This window comes from Engystomops pustulosus, chromosome 4 (assembly GCF_040894005.1).
Source record: "Engystomops pustulosus chromosome 4, aEngPut4.maternal, whole genome shotgun sequence".
NCBI lineage: Eukaryota > Metazoa > Chordata > Amphibia > Anura > Leptodactylidae > Engystomops > Engystomops pustulosus.
This window is the reverse complement of record NC_092414.1, coordinates 133,099,062-133,117,397: the sequence shown is the minus strand read 5'-3', so window position 1 is coordinate 133,117,397 and position 18,336 is coordinate 133,099,062. Positions and strand designations below refer to the sequence as shown.

General features: G+C 41.5%; 1 protein-coding gene across 1 annotated transcript; it reads left to right on the top strand.

The window, feature by feature from the left end:
* Nucleotides 1–8,180: 8,180 nt before the first annotated feature.
* LOC140127155 (carboxypeptidase A2-like) lies at nucleotides 8,181–17,807 on the top strand. The gene is made up of 11 exons (XM_072147499.1): nucleotides 8,181–8,341; nucleotides 8,644–8,725; nucleotides 8,885–9,019; nucleotides 9,334–9,432; nucleotides 9,715–9,816; nucleotides 10,492–10,590; nucleotides 12,024–12,134; nucleotides 14,170–14,260; nucleotides 14,354–14,553; nucleotides 17,027–17,111; nucleotides 17,598–17,807. The coding sequence occupies exons 1-11, from the start codon at nucleotides 8,217–8,219 to the stop codon at nucleotides 17,783–17,785; spliced, it is 1,317 nt and encodes a 438-aa protein (XP_072003600.1). The 5' UTR covers nucleotides 8,181–8,216; the 3' UTR covers nucleotides 17,786–17,807.
* The last annotated feature ends 529 nt before the right edge of the window (nucleotides 17,808–18,336 follow it).

Genomic DNA, 18,336 nt, shown 5'->3' with positions numbered 1-18,336 from the left:
CTCGGCGCTTACCGTGCACGCGGCTACATAGGAAGTGAATGAGAGCCGCGTGCACGGTAAGCGCCGAGCGCGTACCTGCCTGCGCCGGCTATAAAGTTTAAAAAGTGTTTTAAACCGCGATACCGCGGTTTAAAACACTAACTAAAATGAGCTCCGGCACCAGCTCACCCTGAGCTGGTGCCCGGTATTTCCATCGGAAACCTGCCACTACAAGTGGTAGGTTTCCTTTAAGACACTGCACACACTTGGGATCAATGCACACTCGCCGCCAAGCTCACACACTCGCTTTTCTGATGCTTTTTTTAAAGGTAATGTGCCTCAAAAATCTGCAGAGCTCACTGCAACAAGATCTGGCTGCAAAACCCAAGGTGATACTGAAAAAAAAGGTTGTTAGATGATAATGCATAGTTGTGAAAATATAAAGAATATGGTGTATTAATAATTACTGTTATTGAAACAATGTACATATGTGAATTGTATCTTAAAATTGATATGTGTTATGAACAAAGGTTGGAATCTGTATAAATGAGGAGAGGTTCTATGGATAGTCATACAGGCGAGGAATGAAGCACTACAGCTGATGCTCATAGTTCTTATTCCTATTCCTATATGAAATCTTGGCATCCTCAAGGAAATATATAAATAACCCGAAAAGAGCTGATACCATTTATGTCGAGCTTCAGTCTTCTTTTTTATTTCTTCCTATGAATTTGACTGGTTTGTGACTGTGAGCTCCATGTTTTAAAGTTTTTTTTGTGCTAGCACATAAATGTAAAGAAAGGAAAAATGGGTGAGCTTGAAGCCATGGTATTAGAGGAAGAGTTGTAGATGTAGTTGGTGTAGCAGAGACATGGTAGATCCATCATATGATTGGGGTGTTAATCTTAAGGTTTTACCCGCTTTCATAAAGTCAGGGCAAATGGAAGAGAAATGTATTTTCGCAGAGTCCTGGTGAGGAATAATATAATCCTAGAGGCTGTGACCTTGCTGAGTAAAAACTCCCTATCAGTATAGGCCCTCCTGAAACTCCACACATGCAGCATTTAAGCCATTAAGCAGACAAATAAGTGTATGAGTGAAGTTGAAACCAATATGTGGATCCACCTAATGTTTTGTGTCTATTTATGTGATTTTATTGAAAGCTTTTTGATAAAAAATATTCCTTTTAAGTCACATTTAAGTAGAATCACCACACTCAAATGTTGGCAAATAGAAGAGGAGGTGTGTATGTCAGAAGAGACTTGAAAGCAAGTGTGAAGGAGACAGTGCTCAATGAAGAGTGTGAGGAGGCTGAAACTTTGTGGGTTGAGATTTGAAGCCAAGAGAGCTTTTAGAACATTATTTTTGGCGTAATTTATAGACCACTCAATATCACTGAGGAAATACAATGGGGAAAGAAGTATTTAGTCTGCCACCAGAAAACAAATCTAGAAAATCACATTGTCTGATTTTTAAAGAATTTTTTGCAAATTATGGTGGAACATACGTATTTGGTTACCTACAGACAATCAAGATTTCTGGCTCTCACAAACCTGTAACTTTTTATTTGAAGGTGTCAGGCATGGCTCTGCTATTCCCCATCTAGTTTGCCTTGCCCTTAAGTTTGCCCTCAGTTAAGATGGTGGATGTTGTCTCAACCGGGTGCCATCTTACTTCCTGTTTGGTATATATTTCCTGTCCTGCTCAGTAGACATTGCTTGAGTATTGTGTTTAGCTCCTGCTTGGACAGTCCTCTTGCTTGGAACTCCTTCTCCGGATTGTTCCTCCCTTCTGCTTGCTGAACTACTCCTCCCAGATTGTTCTCCTGGCTTTTGCAAGTTCTGATTACCTGCTTGCTGTAGTACTACAGTTCCTAGCCTGCTCACTGCACCTCCTGTGTCCATCCTTGGTGCTACCAGTGTCCTGTCTAGTCCCTGCTATTGGATTCCAGCAATATATCACCAGTATCGTGACAGGATACTCAAGCTTTAAAGATGGAGTCCGCCGGGACTGGAAACTTGGAGGTTCATATTAAACAACTCCAAACTACTGTGACTAATATGCATACTGAGATGCAGACTTTCAAAAATGCATATGAAGCCTTTAAAGGACAGTCCAATCACAACACCCAGGTTTATGGACAAGCAATTCAAGATCTACGCAATACTGTGCAGACGCTGTCTGATCGGATAGCCCATTTGGAGAATCAGACTACACCACAGATCCCAGCAGCTACAACAGTGCCTAAATTGCCACCATTCAGATTTGGTGGAGACCGCGACAAATTCCGGGGATACCTCAACCAGTGTCGCTTATACTTTGCTGCAAATCCTACTCTGTTTCCTACGGACAAATCCAAAGTCTTGTGTATAATTATGTTGTTGACACATAAAGCCATCGCTTGGGCAAATCCGTTAATTGAGACTGAAGATGCCCGGCTGAACAACTTGAAGGACTTCATCGATGCCATGAGTCAGATGTTTGATGACCCCAATCGTGCTGCCACAGCTGAAGCATCATTACTAGTCTTACGCCAGGGCAGACGCCCAGTCACTGAATATGCAATGGATTCCAAGAGGTGAGCTGTCGACACTGATTGGAATGATGCAGCAAAATTATCTTTTTTCAGAAAAGGGCTCTCTAGCTCCTTAAAAGATGAACTTGCTCATGCAGAGGCCCCCGTAGAATTGGATGCCTTTATTAACCATTGCATTCGAATTGACACCCGACTGTCTGAACGAAGACAAGAGAAATGGGCTACCTGGAATCCTGATATTAATCAACCTTCCTCTCTCCCTGTCTCTATCTCCAGGGAACCCCAAAGGAAAATTTCCCGGGAACCAGTGAGTGAGCCTATGCAAGTGGATTCCGTATCTCGAAGGGAGAGCAGCGACCGAAGGGAGCGTAGGCTGCGGGAGAACTTGTGCCTTTACTGTGGGAAGTCGGACCACTTCCTTATCAACTGCCCTAGCCGCCCACGGAAGTTTGTAGCAGCCCTTGCGGATCCTGACTTTTCTGAGGTGGAATCAACTGCTTCCGAAGCTGAATTACCTGAGAAGACAGTAATTCATTCCATTTCTTCAGTGGCTCCTCATATTAAGAAAGAAAATAAAGACTCCCATTGCTTTCTACGAATCAAGCTTCTGATTAATTCTCAGTGGATACCCACCTCTGCTATGGTGGACTCTGGAGCTGGTGGCAACTTCATGGACCTCTCTTTTGCTTTGAAGCATGGGGTAAAATGTTGTAAAAAACTTTCGCCCATGGTAATGGAGACTGTGGATGGTTCTCCACTGAGTTCAGGGCCAGTGGATCAAGAAACAGAGCCACTTGAAGTCATTATAACACCCCATCACCGTGAAGTTCTACCATTCCTATTAATTTCATCTCCACATTTTCCGGTTATCCTAGGTTTGCCCTGGTTACAGGCACAGAATCCTGTTATCAACTGGGAAACTAAGGAAGTAAGTTTCCCAACAGGTGATGCTCCTCTGGCACTCCAGTCTGAACAAAGTCGTGAGAAGTCAGTACAGGATGTCAAGACAAAAGAATTACCTCTTGTATACAAGGAATTTGCAGATGTCTGTGATAAACAAAATGCAGATAAGCTCCCTCCACATCGACCATATGATTGCCCCATAGAGTTGCTTCCTGGTGCTTCTATACCTTTTGGAAACATCTACCCTTTGGCAGGCCCAGAACTACAGGCCCTTAAGGACTATATAGAAGAGAATCGAGCTAAAGGGTTCATCCGTCCATCTTCCTCGCCAGCAGGGGCTCCCATATTCTTTGTAAAGAAAAAAGATGGCTCACTAAGACTGTGCATCGACTACCGTGAGCTAAATAAAATTACTATTAAAAACCGTTATCCTTTACCACTGATCCCCGAGCTTCTAGAGAGAGTACGACATGCAAAAATCTTCACCAAATTAGACCTACGTGGCGCCTATAATTTAGTCCGCATAAGACCCGGGGATGAATGGAAGACAGCTTTCAGATCACGTTATGGACACTTTGAATATCTCGTTATGCCATTTGGCCTATGTAATGCCCCAGCCACCTTCCAACATCTTGTCAATGATATTTTCAGAGATCTCCTGGACCAGTTTGTAGTTATCTACCTAGACGATATCTTGATCTTTTCCAACTCGGTGGAAGAACATCAACATCATGTGATGCTCATTTTAGAAAGATTAAGAAAGAATCATCTCTACATTAAGATTGAAAAATGTGAATTTCATCAGACTGAGATCCGGTTCCTCGGCTACATAATTTCGCCTCACGGATTACAGATGGACCCCAGCAAGATCAAAGCAATTATTGAATGGCCTACTCCTAAGAACTTGAAGGATGTACAACGTTTTATAGGTTTTGCCAATTTTTATAGACGTTTTATTAAAAATTTCTCAGAAGTAATCGCCCCTATCACACAGCTGACTAAGAAAAAGAATGTTTTTGCATGGTCTTCTGAAGCACAGGAATCCTTTTCTCGGCTAAAATCCAAATTTACGACAGCTCCTATATTAGTTCATCCCGATCCAGAACTTGCTTTCATCGTAGAAGTAGATGCTTCAGACTGCGCCATAGGAGCTATTCTGTCACAGAGAAGAGGAGAGAAAAGCTTATTGCACCCCTGTGCTTATTTTTCCCAACGCTTATCACCTGCTGAGAAGAATTATGATGTGGGGAACAAAGAATTGCTAGCCATCATTGCAGCCTTTAAGGAATGGAGACATCTTCTTCAGGGAGCCTCACAGCAAATAATAGTTCTGACTGACCACTGTAACTTGGAATTCATGAGATCTGCCAAGTGTTTGTCCCCTCGTCAAGCGCGTTGGAGTCTGTTTCTCAATCAATTTAATTTTGTGATCTCATATAGGCCTGGTTCCCGTAATGGTAAAGCTGATGCTTTGTCCAGAATATTTTCCAATGACTCTTCTACAGTTCCACCAAAGACCATCCTTCCTGAATCTAATTTTGTTGGAGTAATTCATAATAAAGACTTGCTTGAAGAAATACGAGTAGCCTATGACACCGACACTTTGTTATCTTGACCACCAGATGACTTACATCTAATGCTTAAAAACAAGATGTGGACTCCTGGGCAACAGCTGTATGTACCCGAAACAGTAAGATTAAAGATTCTACAATTAGTCCACGATTCAAAATTAGCTGGTCACAGAGGAGTACAGAAGACGCAAGAATTCTTAGCCCGTTTCTTCTGGTGGCCCAGTTATAAAGGGGATGTAAGAAAATATGTCAAGTCCTGTGATATTTGCGCGAGATGCAAGACACCACGTTCCTCACCCACAGGCTTATTACAGCCTTTGGCAGTCCCCTCTCGTTCCTGGGGTTCTATATCTATGGACTTCATTGTAGATCTAACCCCATCTAAAGGTAAAGATACTCTCCTGGTAGTAGTGGACCGGCTCACCAAAGCTGCACATTTCATTCCATGTACGGGTCTACCTTCTGCTAAACACACCGCTGATTTAGTAGTCCATAATGTGTTCCGTCTTCATGGAGTCCCTGATGAAGTTGTCTCGGATCGTGGAGTGCAATTCACATCAAAATTTTGGCGAAGTTTCTGCAAGGCACTTGATATCAGAATCAATTTATCAACCGCATTTCATCCTCAGTCTAACGGGCAGACAGAACGCACAAATCAGACTCTTGAGCAGTATCTCCGGTGTTATATTTGCCACTTGCAAGATGACTGGATAGATCTGCTCCCGATTGCTGAGTTTTCCTATAATAACACTCAAAACGCTTCCACCAAGCAAACTCCTTTTTTTGCAAATGTAGGTTATCATCCAAATATCCTTCCAAGATTTCCCACCATGGCATCTATTCCTGCGGTAGAGGAAAGGATTTCTATGCTACAGCAAAATTTGGAGTTATTGAAAAGAACACTAGAGACCGCCCAAGACAATTACAAGAAGACTGCAGATAAGCACCGTAGACCAGCACCAGTTTTTAAGATTGGGGATAAGGTATGGCTGTCCACCAGAAATCTGAAACTTAAGGTTCCTTCATCAAAACTGGGACAGAAATTTGTCGGACCTTACAAGATTATGGGGATAATTAGTCCAGTAGCTGTTCGACTCAAGCTCCCGCAATCTATGAAGATTCATCCTGTTTTCCATGTATCTCTTTTAAAGCCCGTCATACCCAATGCTTTTCCGGAACGAGAACTTCCTCCTCCCAATACTGTGGAGATAGACGGAGAAGAACAGTTTGTGGTGGAGAAAATCTTGGACTCAAGAATTTTTAGGAACCGCCTACAATATCTCATTAAGTGGCAAGGTTATGGACCTGAAGAGAATTCCTGGGAACCTGTGAATAATGTTAATGCTCCTCGACTGATCAAACAGTTTCATCAAAGACATCCTAATAGGCCGAGTCAAGTGCCGTCCAGAGGCCGCTGTTGAGGTGGGAGTAATATCAGGCATGGCTCTGCTATTCCCCATCTAGTTTGCCTTGCCCTTAAGTTTGCCCTCAGTTAAGATGGTGGATGTTGTCTCAACCGGGTGCCATCTTACTTCCTGTTTGGTATGTATTTCTTGTCCTGCTCAGTAGACATTGCTTGAGTATTGTGTTTAGCTCCTGCTTGGACAGTCCTCTTGCTTGGAACTCCTTCTCCGGATTGTTCCTCCCTTCTGCTTGCTGAACTACTCCTCCCAGATTGTTCTCCTGGCTTTTGCAAGTTCTGATTACCTGCTTGCTGTAGTACTACAGTTCCCAGCCTGCTCACTGCACCTCCTGTGTCCACCCTTGGTGCTTCCAGTGTCCTGTCTACTCCCTGCTATTGGATTCCAGCAATATATCACCAGTATCGTGACAGAAGGGGTTTGCCCATGAAAGAAAGCTCTCAAATTTTAATCCCCTAGTGGTGTTTACACAATAAAGATACTTTTTAACTACTCATACTTTAATCAGTTTTATTGCTGTTTTTTGTCCTACCAAGCTGTCATGTTCAGTGTAAAATTTGAGTGGGCGGCCACTAGCTGAGCAGATATTTCATGATTCCTCTCTGCTATGAGATGCTGTGTGCTGACAATGTGTTTAGATTATTAGGGTACAGGGTTTATCTACACTTTCATTTAGCTTCTGAACAGTATACCAGCATCTGACACATAGAAAAGAGAGATGAGAAAAATAAGAGTCATGAGATTGATTTAAGACAAAATGACACACTGAAGCGCAACTATAACACACATAGCCAGCACTACTATGCCTCCCACTCCCCTAGGATAAAGACCTTATCTTGCCTGTAGTTTGTAGGGTAAACTCCCTGATTAAACACCCTGATTAACGGCAGGAAGTGCATGTGTCTGAGAAACCCATTGAGAAACATCAGAGAGATTGAAACACAACCAGTGTACTTGTGGGCCATGTAGGTTCGGTAACATTACATATACAGAAGTTACAAAGGAAATCCAGCATCCAAAAACCAATAAGGATCCAATAATGTCTGAAAAGACTGACATGTTTCGGACAAATGCGTGTTTACTTATAGACTATGACTAGGGACGCTTTTGTCTGAAACACGTTAGCCTTTTCAAACATGATGGTGTTTTTATCTCTTTGTTTTCTACTACAATGAATAAAGTGATCATTTTTATGAGTTAAGAAAAAAGATTTTTTTTTTCCTTATTGGATTTTGGATGTTGGATTTTCTTTGGAACTTGTGTATATGTTTCTTAATGCTGGTCCCCACACAGCTTTCCGTGCATCAAGCTAAGGAAAATGCCGCGTACGGAAGGGAGGTGAGCTGAATTAATTTTTTCCTTTTTCTTTGGTAACATTACATTTACGTCATCCATTTACTCTGTGTTTTAAAACCTTCTTTTAATATGTATCACTGTTTTTTATCTATATGTGTATATATATACTCCCATTTGTGTGGATTTTCCTCCATTGTGTTTGATAGATGCATTGCCTTTGAGAGTCCACAATTGCCTCATTCAATACTGATCTTATATTTGGCAAGATGCCCATTACTTCTGTTAGTTTTTTTATTTACCACATTTTTTTTTTAAAATAAATGACTCGAAATGTTTTGGGTTGCAATGTATAGTTATGTATTGTTTAACCAGAATTCTTAGTGATTCATTTACTTGTTGCATCATAAATAAGAAGAAAATAAAACTGAGTGTTGAGCAATGTACAAGTCTTATTTCAGCAAGTCACCTTGAGCGTCACCTGGCCATCTGCAGCTTCTCACTGTGTTGCACATGCTGATATCCATTCTTATAAATACCTCACACCTAGTGTCTACAAATCTCACTTTTACCATGAAACTTTTGGTGGTCCTCACTGCCCTAGTGGCAGGTGTGCTCTGCGAAAAGACGTTTATAGGGTAAGTTGAGAGCAGCAGCGCCTCCTTGTAAAATGTTTGATTTTTGCTGCCTTGGTGTACTATTTTACTTTCCTGTGACATGTATTCAAAACTTTCATACGTATCATTGTTTTGCACCAATGTATTTTTTGCATTCAATGTTTTGCTACATTACATTATGTTCTTACATACATTATACATATGTTTTCTCTAAACCAATCTGGAGTCAGCCAATCTACTTTTACCATTGTACATGGTACAACAATGCTATTAGGAAAATGTACATTAGAGACAAAATAAACCTTAGGATGTTGTTTTTTCAGAGAGCAGGTCCTTAGGATCAAAGCCAGCAATGGAGACCAAATACGTCTGCTGCAAGACCTGCAATCTCTGGCTCATCTCGAGGTAAAACTAATTTATCAAAAACATCTATGGGTGTCCATTCATTTGCATGGTTACTTATCAATCAGGTTATTTATATGACTTGATGTCAACCAGTAGTGACCATTTAAGTTCACCGAGTAAAATAAGCATTTTAGGACATTTGTGTTTCTTTATTTGCAGCTGGATTTCTGGACTGAACCGTCTAACCCAGAAAGACCCATTGACGTTCGAGTTCCTTTTGATAGTCTTCAGTCCGTGAAGATTTATTTGGAATCCAACAATATTGATTATTCCATAATGATCAAGGATTTACAGGTAAACTAGTCAAAGGTAAAATATTGTATGATGAAGTTATGAATGTAAGGTTATGCAAATACTGCAATGAGTGTTTGGTTGAGTGGCTGTTTAACTTCCCTAGCAATCTACTATTTTCTCTGCTTGTTAGACTCTTTACATCGTGAATCTTGAAAATGGTAATACATTTGCACTAGACTTTAACTTATTTCATTGGAGCACATACATAAATTTGGTCAATTTGCTTGTACTGTACTGTATGTTAATAAAACATAATGCTCTTGGATGTAGGAAACTGCTTAAGATATGTTCATGAATTTTACTCTATCTTGTAGGAAGTATTAAATGCAGAAAAAGAGGAGATGGAAATCAATGAAAGGAAGGAACGCAACTCTGCATCTTTCAACTATGGGTCTTATCATACATTAGATAATGTAAGGAGCAATATTTATGATTTCCTGTAATGAATTAGGTAATATTTAATAGCAGCTAGTAAAGATGGATCTACAGGATCTGCATTTTGATGGCCTTTTCTGACTCTTGGCACCCCTGCTGATCAACTGGGTGGAAGGACCATTAGACTGGTGTGAGCGCTGAAGCTTCTTAATGTATACATACAATATATGAGACTGATATGCTGTATGCACATATTACCTAAATGCTTACTTGCTGTATGTGAAAGTGCTATCTAACTATATTTTTCTTTTCGGTCTTAGCTATACAAGGCGATTGATGCTATTGTGTTGGATTACAAATCAATTCTCAGCAAGCAGCAAATTGGTTCCTCATATGAAGGACGTCCTCTGTATGTTCTTAAGGTAAACAGTTTGAAATCCTTTTTAAAATGGTTGAAAGCAGATCTCCATTTGGGACTATTTTATTAAAGGGGTTGGATAGGGCCCAACTTGCTGATCAATGGGGGTCTCAGTGATGAGACCCCCACAGATCACGAAAACAAGGGGTCTGATAGGGCCCCACGTCCCCCTCGTCGCTCCATGAGATTAAAGGAGCAGACGGCCGCTTATGACCATTCTGCTCCATTAATCTCTATGGAGCTGATTGAGATCACCGAGCGTGGGGCTCGGTAATTTTCGTCAGCTCCATAGAGATTAATGGAGCAGAATGGTCAGACGCGGTCCGTCTGCTCCAATAGTCTAACGGAGCGACGAGGGGTCCAAAGAAGGTACGTGGGACCCATCGGACCCCTCGTTTTCATGATCTGTGGGGGTTTCATCACTGAGAGCCTTGGATAGGGCCTAACTTGTGTTTGTGGGAAAACCCTTTTTAACAATAACAGTTTTTTAAAATTAAACCAATACCAGGGTGGTGATAAAAAGGGAAGTGCCATCTGTTTATTTGTTTATTTTCCCTTCATGATCCAATCCAAGTTTTTTACTTAGTTACAGGTTATTTAATAAATAGTTTGTGTGTTCCCTTACCTTACCCATACATTAAAATACTTTCATTAATAAAGCTGCTTATTACAATTACAGTTTAGCACTGGTGCCAATCGCCCTGGCATATGGCTTGATGCTGGCATACACTCTCGAGAATGGGTCACCCAAGCTACTGCTCTCTGGACTGCACATAAGGTAACTGTCATCAACACAAAGAATATGAAGACTTGGGGGAATTTATGAATAGATGTGCACCAAAATTGTGGAGTGTTTCTTGGGCAGTTTAAAAACTTACACCAAAACCAAATAAAATATCATGCATTATCTTGAGCCACATATTGACATCAAAAAGTTGTGCAAGGCAGAGGAAGCCTGATGCTTTATTTTGAGAGTTAGTTTTTATTGTTTAAAGGGGTTATCCAAGTTTAGTAATAATTTAGGGCCGGGCTGGGGCGGGCTATTTAAAAATTATAAACGTGTACTTACCTCCTCCGGTGCCGCCGATGTCCTATGCCTGGGTTTGTCTGATCCGTGCCCCTGTTTGTTTACAGTGGCACAGAAGCTGCGCCCATGGAGCTTCCGGTCTGCGTTGTGGCTGGCTCCTCCCATCCGTCCCTATCTCTCAGCATTGTAAGCGCTGGGAGATGGTGGCAGATGGGAGCTTCCGGCCCTAAAGGGCTCCCTGTGCACCCTTGAAAACAAACCAGCACACAGATCAGATGGACCGCGGCACAAGACAATAGCAGCGTCGGAGAAGGTAAGTACATGTTATTATTTTTAAATAGCCCATCCCAGCTTGGCCCTAAATTATTACTAAACTCGGATAACCCCTTTAACACATTCTTTAAAAGAACCAACCGATAACAAAATGTTACACAAGTTAAAAATTTACTCTCCAAGCTTGTTTTGCCATAAATTGGCCCATATGTTTCACTAAATGCATATTTTTACCACATTAAGTTACTTCAGAAGTTGAAAAAACGATTACCGTATTTTCCGGGTGATAAGGCGCACCGGAGTATAAGGCACATTACTAATAAAGGCCTTATATATGGAATAATTCCATATGTAAGGCGCACCGGACTATAAGGCGCAGAGTCCGGGGGCGTGGAGGAGGTCCGGGGGCGTGGTGTGAAAACCGAGCGGAGAGGTCGCAACCAGCGACTCTCCACAGACCCCGGCAGAGGTGAGCGGTCTCCCCAGGGAGATGGGGAAGGGGGTCTGTTCAGGTGGAGGAGGCAGCGGACCCTACTTACATAGGTCCCCGCTACCGGAGACAGCAGATCTCGAGCGGGAACTGCAGACCACGCGGCAGAAGTTGGTTCGCGCTATGGCGCCTGTTGTTCGTGCCGCGTCTGCAGTTCCCGCTGTAGATCTGCTGTCTCTGGTAGCTGGGACCTATGTAAGTAGGGTCCGCTGCCCTCCTTTAGTAGGGTCCGCTGCCCTCCTCCATACATAAGGCGCACCGGACTATAAGGCGCACTTTGGATTTCTAAGGAAATCTTAGGTTTTTATGTGCGCCTTATAGTCCGGAAAATACGGTATATATTTCAGTGATGGACTAGTAAGTTGGAACTTGTTATATGCATGTTGTATGTTGATGATTTTCCTTTACTTTCTTTTAAAAGCTTGCTTCCGACTATGGAAAGGATGCATCCGTAACCTCGCTTTTGAACAGTTATGACATATTTCTATTGATTGTCACAAATCCTGATGGATATATCTACACCCACTCTGTTGTACGTATACAAGTGTGAATTCTGTGTATTATGGTTCATTAGCCTTGGATGCCTTGGATACATTTTTCATACTTCATTCCACTTTATTATTGCTGTCATAGATTAAAATTATTTTGGTGTAAAGTATACTAGAGTGGAACACATTTGGCTTATATTTTACAACTTTCTACACTCACCGGCCACTTTATTAGGTACACCATGCTAGTAACGGGTTGGACCCCCTTTTGCCTTCAGAACTGCCTCAATTCTTCGTGGCATAGATTCAACAAGGTGCTGGAAGCATTCCTCAGAGATTCTGGTCCATATTGACATGATGGCATCACACAGTTGCCGCAGATTTGTCGGCTGCACATCCATGATGCGAATCTCCCGTTCCACCACATCCCAAAGATGCTCTATTGGATTGAGATCTGGTGACTGTGGAGGCCATTTGAGTACAGTGAACTCATTGTCATGTTCAAGAAACCAGTCTGAGATGATTCCAACTATCCTGCTGAAAGTAGCCATCAGATGTTGGGTACATTGTGGTCATAAAGGAATGGACATGGTCAGCAACAATACTCAGGTAGGTTGTGGCGTTGCAACGATGCTCAATTGGTACCAAGGGGCCCAAAGAGTGCCAAGAAAATATTCCCCACACCATGACACCACCACCACCAGCCTGAACCTTTGATACAAGGCAGGATGGATCCATGCTTTCATGTTGTTGACGACAAATTCTGACCCTACCATCCGAATGTCGCAGCAGAAATCGAGACTCATCAGACCAGGCAACGTTTTTCCAATCTTCTACTGTCCAATTTCAGTGAGCTTGTGCAAATTGTAGCCTCAGTTTCCTGTTCTTAGCTGAAAGGAGTGGCACCCAGTGTGGTCTTCTGCTGCTGTAGCCCATCTGCCTCAAAGTTCGACGTACTGTGCGTTCAGAGATGCTCTTCTGCCTACCTTGGTTGTAATGGGTGGCGATTTGAGTCACTGTTGCCTTTCTATCAGCTCGAATCAGTCTGCCCATTCTCCTCTGACCTCTGGCATCAACAAGGCATTTCCGCCCATAGAACTGTCGCTCACTGGATGTTTTTCTTTTTCGGACCATTCTCTGTAAACCCTAGAGATGGTTGTGCGTGAAAATCCCAGTAGATCAGCAGTTTCTGAAATACTCAGTCCAGCCCTTCTGGCACCAACAACCATGCCACGTTCAAAGGCACTCAAATCACCTTTCTTCCCCATACTGATGCTCGGTTTGAACTGCAGGAGATTGTCTTGACCATGTCTACATGCCTAAATGCCGCCATGTGATTGGCTGATTAGAAATTAAGTGTTAACGAGCAGTTGGACAGGTGTACCTAATAAAGTGGCCGGTGAGTATATATATATATATATATATATGTATGTTTCTTTTTAAGGAAACCTAACATGAAGAATCTAGAGTCCTCTTAACTACATCAAACCTAATCTTTATTTTGCTGATCTAAAAACCTAATATAACTTTTAAAAATTTTTGTAAAAATAATATGTAAGTTACCTGCAGAGGCATGTAAATAACCTGGCCGGCTGCAAGTAGCCTCTGCATGGAAGCCCACTTACATGCTCCTCTTCTTCTTCAGACTCCTGTCCCGTGTTATATTGATGACATGCGCCTGTGGAAGCCCGGCAAGATTCTCTTCTTTCAAACATTGCTGGCTTCTATGGAGCTATTACGCACGTGCAGTACCTCCGACTCGTGGTACACGTCATCAATATAACACAGGACAGAGTCTAAAGAAGAAGAGGAGTGCACAACTGGGCAACCCTCCGGAGGCTACAGGGGTGTGGAGTAGCCTCTTCACTGGTTGCCTGGTCAGGGTACTGCACGCCCCAGCAGCCTCTGTAGGTATATTACATATTTTACAACATTTTTAAAAAATTAGGTTTTTAAATACCAAAATAAATATTAGGGCTGATGTAGTTAGAAAGAATTTACCATCAGATCTATGTCTGATGGTAGATTCATCATGGTAGGTTTCCTTTAAGTACAACATTCTCTATTGTGTATTTTCAGGACCGTTTATGGCGTAAAACTCGCTCTGTTACCAGTGGTAGCCGATGCGTTGGAGTAGACCCCAACAGAAACTGGAATGCTGGCTTTGGGGGTGACTAAAAGTTTTCATTTACATACCTAAGAAGACATTAATTATTATACATATACATCTAAAATTATCAATTTTCACTTTCGTTTTGTGTAGGTCCAGGAGCCAGCGCAGACCCCTGCTCTGATACTTATCACGGACCAAGGGCAGAGTCTGAGGTGGAAGTTAAGGCAGTTGCTGACTTTATAAGGGGTCATGGCAGAATCAAAGGCTTCATAAGCATCCACAGCTACTCTCAATATCTACTTTTCCCTTATGGATATAAATGTACCAACCCTCCACACTTTACAGAACTTGTAAGTAAATTTAAGAATATGAGTCTTAAGACACCTATGTACTAGAGATTATGATTGAATGAAAAGGGCTATTTATATAATTTTCTACATAATACCAGTGCACTTCAATTGCACAAAGAAGAATGGTGGATATCTGTGAAAATATAATTTTTGCCAAGTTGGATTATTTTTGGTTACCGAAAGGTGCTGTGGTGGAAATATTCTCTTGCTGAATGACAGATCTTTCTATAAATAATAACATTCTGGGCAAAGTCACAGAGATAGACATCCCTGCATCTATTAATTTCACCAGCTGAATATCCTACTTCAGCATGGGGAGCTTGACTTCAGCAATGAGCACTCGAACTCTATGAGGAGAATTTATCAAGGCGTGTTCTGGCATGGCAAGGAATTGCTACTCCCCCCCCTCGCCCCGACACACTAATTGGTTGTGGAGGGGCGTGGAGTGAGCACGTACACGCCTGCACCAACGCATAAGCTATAGCTAGGGCCTGGTGTAGTATAATTTTAGACTCTAAGAATATCTGGCACAACCAGTGAGGCAGGGGCACCAGTGATTTTAACTAATTGTCATATAACGTAACATTTTTTAGACAATGTGTGATAATAATATTACTCCTCCACAGTTTGTTTGTTTTAGATTTTTTATTTTTCTTTCTTGTGTGTTGTTTCATTCTGTCCTGTTATCAGTCATTAGGCTCCATTTGCTTTTTACAGCCAGCCAGGAAGAGTCACTGGGCAGTGTGTCTCCACACTCCAGGGAGTCCCTTTTGATCAGTGCTCTCCCTTAAGTGTGGAAATTGACACTTAGTCCAGAGTGCAGTTTAGAATGGGGGGTGAAAGTAGGAGCAGACTGTAGTTTTTCCCTCCAAATTTAGACAAAGGGAATACCATAGCTGTCCATAACTGGGGCATAATTCATAATTATGGGTCCCCAGTTACACAGGACAGTTATGGGGTTTAGACACACTTCTGAAGCGAAAATCAGAATGTTAGCACCAGGGGAAGGCAGCCAATAGCAGAACACCCCTGATATTAGGAATAACGTACCCGTTTGGTTGGAAGCCATGGCACAATTGTGCCATGTTCCAATCAAAAGTTATGGGGTTTTGATAAAAACCCAGACCCAAAAAGTCACTGATGGGAGGGGGATAGAAAAAACTCCCCCTCACAGTGACATCACAGCCAGAGGGTCAAAATACCCCTGGGTTTAAATTAGTGAAGCAGCCACATAGTAGAGTTTAGTCTGGGGATTCTATGACAGTAGAAGGCTGGATCGCTGTCTATGCCCTGTCCTCGGGCCAAAGAATTTCTTCCTATTCCACTAGCAAGAATTTTTTGTTTCTCTCTTCCCTAACTGTTTGTAAGTATCGTTGTATGTGTATTGTTTTAATCTTTTTTTTATTTTATCTGACAATTTAATTCTTTGAGTGTACTGCATGTAAATTAAAACTTTTTAGTTAGTCTCTGCTTGTAGCCTTAAAGAATCTGAGACTCTGAAGGGAATCACGTTACCAGAGGTCATTGTTAGCATAGTCCATGTAGTAAGCGATTGCATGTTCTGTGTGAATTTATAATTGTATTATCGTGTAAGTAGTGAGTGAATGTGCTAAATAATCATCAGGGTGCAATGTCTGTGTGGTTGAGGTGCCTACGGCGAGTAAGTAACCCGTGGGTGGTGGCAGTGCGGATTGGCTGGGGCTGAAATTCTGTGGAGTAAATTTAGCGTAAGGACGCCATTATGTGGAAGTAGGCGGAGCTTAAGGGCTAAATTCTGGGACTCCATAGAGTAGGTATCCCTGTGAGTGAACTCCGGTGAGTCGGGTTTGTGACACAATGGGGGTCATTTACTAAGGGCCCGATTCGCGTTTTCCCGACGTGTTACCCGAATATTTCCGATTTGCGCCGCTTGTACATGAATTGCCCCGGGTTTTTGGCGCACGCGATCGGATTGTGGCGCATCGGGGCCGGCATGCGCGCGACAGAAATCGGGGGGCGTGGCCGAACGAAAACCCGACGTATTCGGAAAAACCGCCGCATTTAAAAACCGAAAATGTGTCGCTTGGGGAGCGCTCACCTTCACCTTCTATGGGATGGTGCATTCCAGGGCGTTAAGATTATTTTCGGCGCTGCAGCGCCACCTGGTGGACGGCGGAGGAACTACAATCTTAAATCCTTGCCGGACCCGAATCCTGTGCAGAGAACGCGCCGCTGGATCGCGAATGGGCCGGGTAAGTAAATGTGCCCCAATGTCTTAGCATGAACATGATCTGGAAGGTCATAATGTTCTTGGTATTTGTTTATTAGGTTCATTTCTGCTCAAAGGTTCCCTTGCATGTATTGCCATCTTGATCCTCAATTTACGATTACTATTCCAAATTGTTTAGCAATCATTACTCTACTCCTGTTGGTGTCACATAATAGAAATCAGTGAGGAATTTCACTTTGATTAAATATATTTTATGTTTTCTAGAATAATGTTGGCAAATCTGTTGCTAGTGCAATCAGTTCCTTGTATGGCACCCAGTACAAAGTTGGAACGATCTGCACTACGATATGTAAGTATGCATGTTAAGGTTAAGTTATACTTTTTATTTATTACATTCTTGCAAAACTGCATCAGTTGACCACAAAAAAACTGTTGTAAAAATTAATATATTAACAGTTTTTAAAATTAATAATGACACACCCTTTCCAGAAGCAAACACTCATTGCATACCCTATATTTAAATGTTATTGATGCTTTTATATAACTTATGATTTAATGTTTTAGTTTCTGTTGCTGGTTGATGTGTGTTTTGTGTCTCTCTGGCGCATTGTCCATCGCTCCTTTATTCTCTTCTTTATCCTAAAACCCCCCGCACTCCAACATAACTCTCCCCAGGTTTTATAGATGACATAGTGTCATAATAGAAAAGATTACATTTTTTTAAAAATGCTGGCTTACAAGTGCAGCAAAGTAGTTTTGAGTAACTATACTATTGGAATTTAGGATGGGGACCATATTTTATCATTTAATATGTTAATAATGTTTCTTGCTGCAGATCAATCTAGTGGTGGAAGTATTGACTGGACCTATGACATTGGAATCAAATACTCATTTGCCTTTGAACTTAGAGACACAGGACGTTATGGTTTTCTACTTCCAGCCACCCAAATATTGCCAACAGCACAGGAGACCTGGTTGGGACTAAAGAAGATTCTAGAGCACATAAGAGACAACCCTTATTAAATTTTCATCTTCGTAAAAACAACATTGAAATGTTTCCTATGAGTCTCAATTTTTACATTTTTTAAACTTTTTTGTCTATTATTTTTACTTTTTTTTTCCATTTTCCTTATCTTTGACACATGTAGCAAAAAACAGCATAACAGATGTTGGATCATCATTATTTACTATTGCTAAATTTTTACTTTATAATGTTCATCTAGTATAGTAGCAACTTGTTTGCATTTGCATGTTATATTTGGAACAATTACAGTAACTCCACTTGGGGGGAAGAGGCCCATAAATACATGTATATAGATTCAGCTCAAAATGAATGTTTGGAAAAATTACCAGTGAATCTTATTTAACCATGTTTGCATATAAATGGCATATAATTATCAAAAGATAATTAGATTATTTTCTTTGCTGGTTTATGCACCTGAACATTTGTATTTAAACATAGTAAATATGCAAGGTACATCTGTGGAGGTCATTACTTTAAACAACTTTTGTTTGAGATAAGAGTATATGATCTTACATTAGTCAACAGAATTTTGGTAACTTATTAAGAAGTC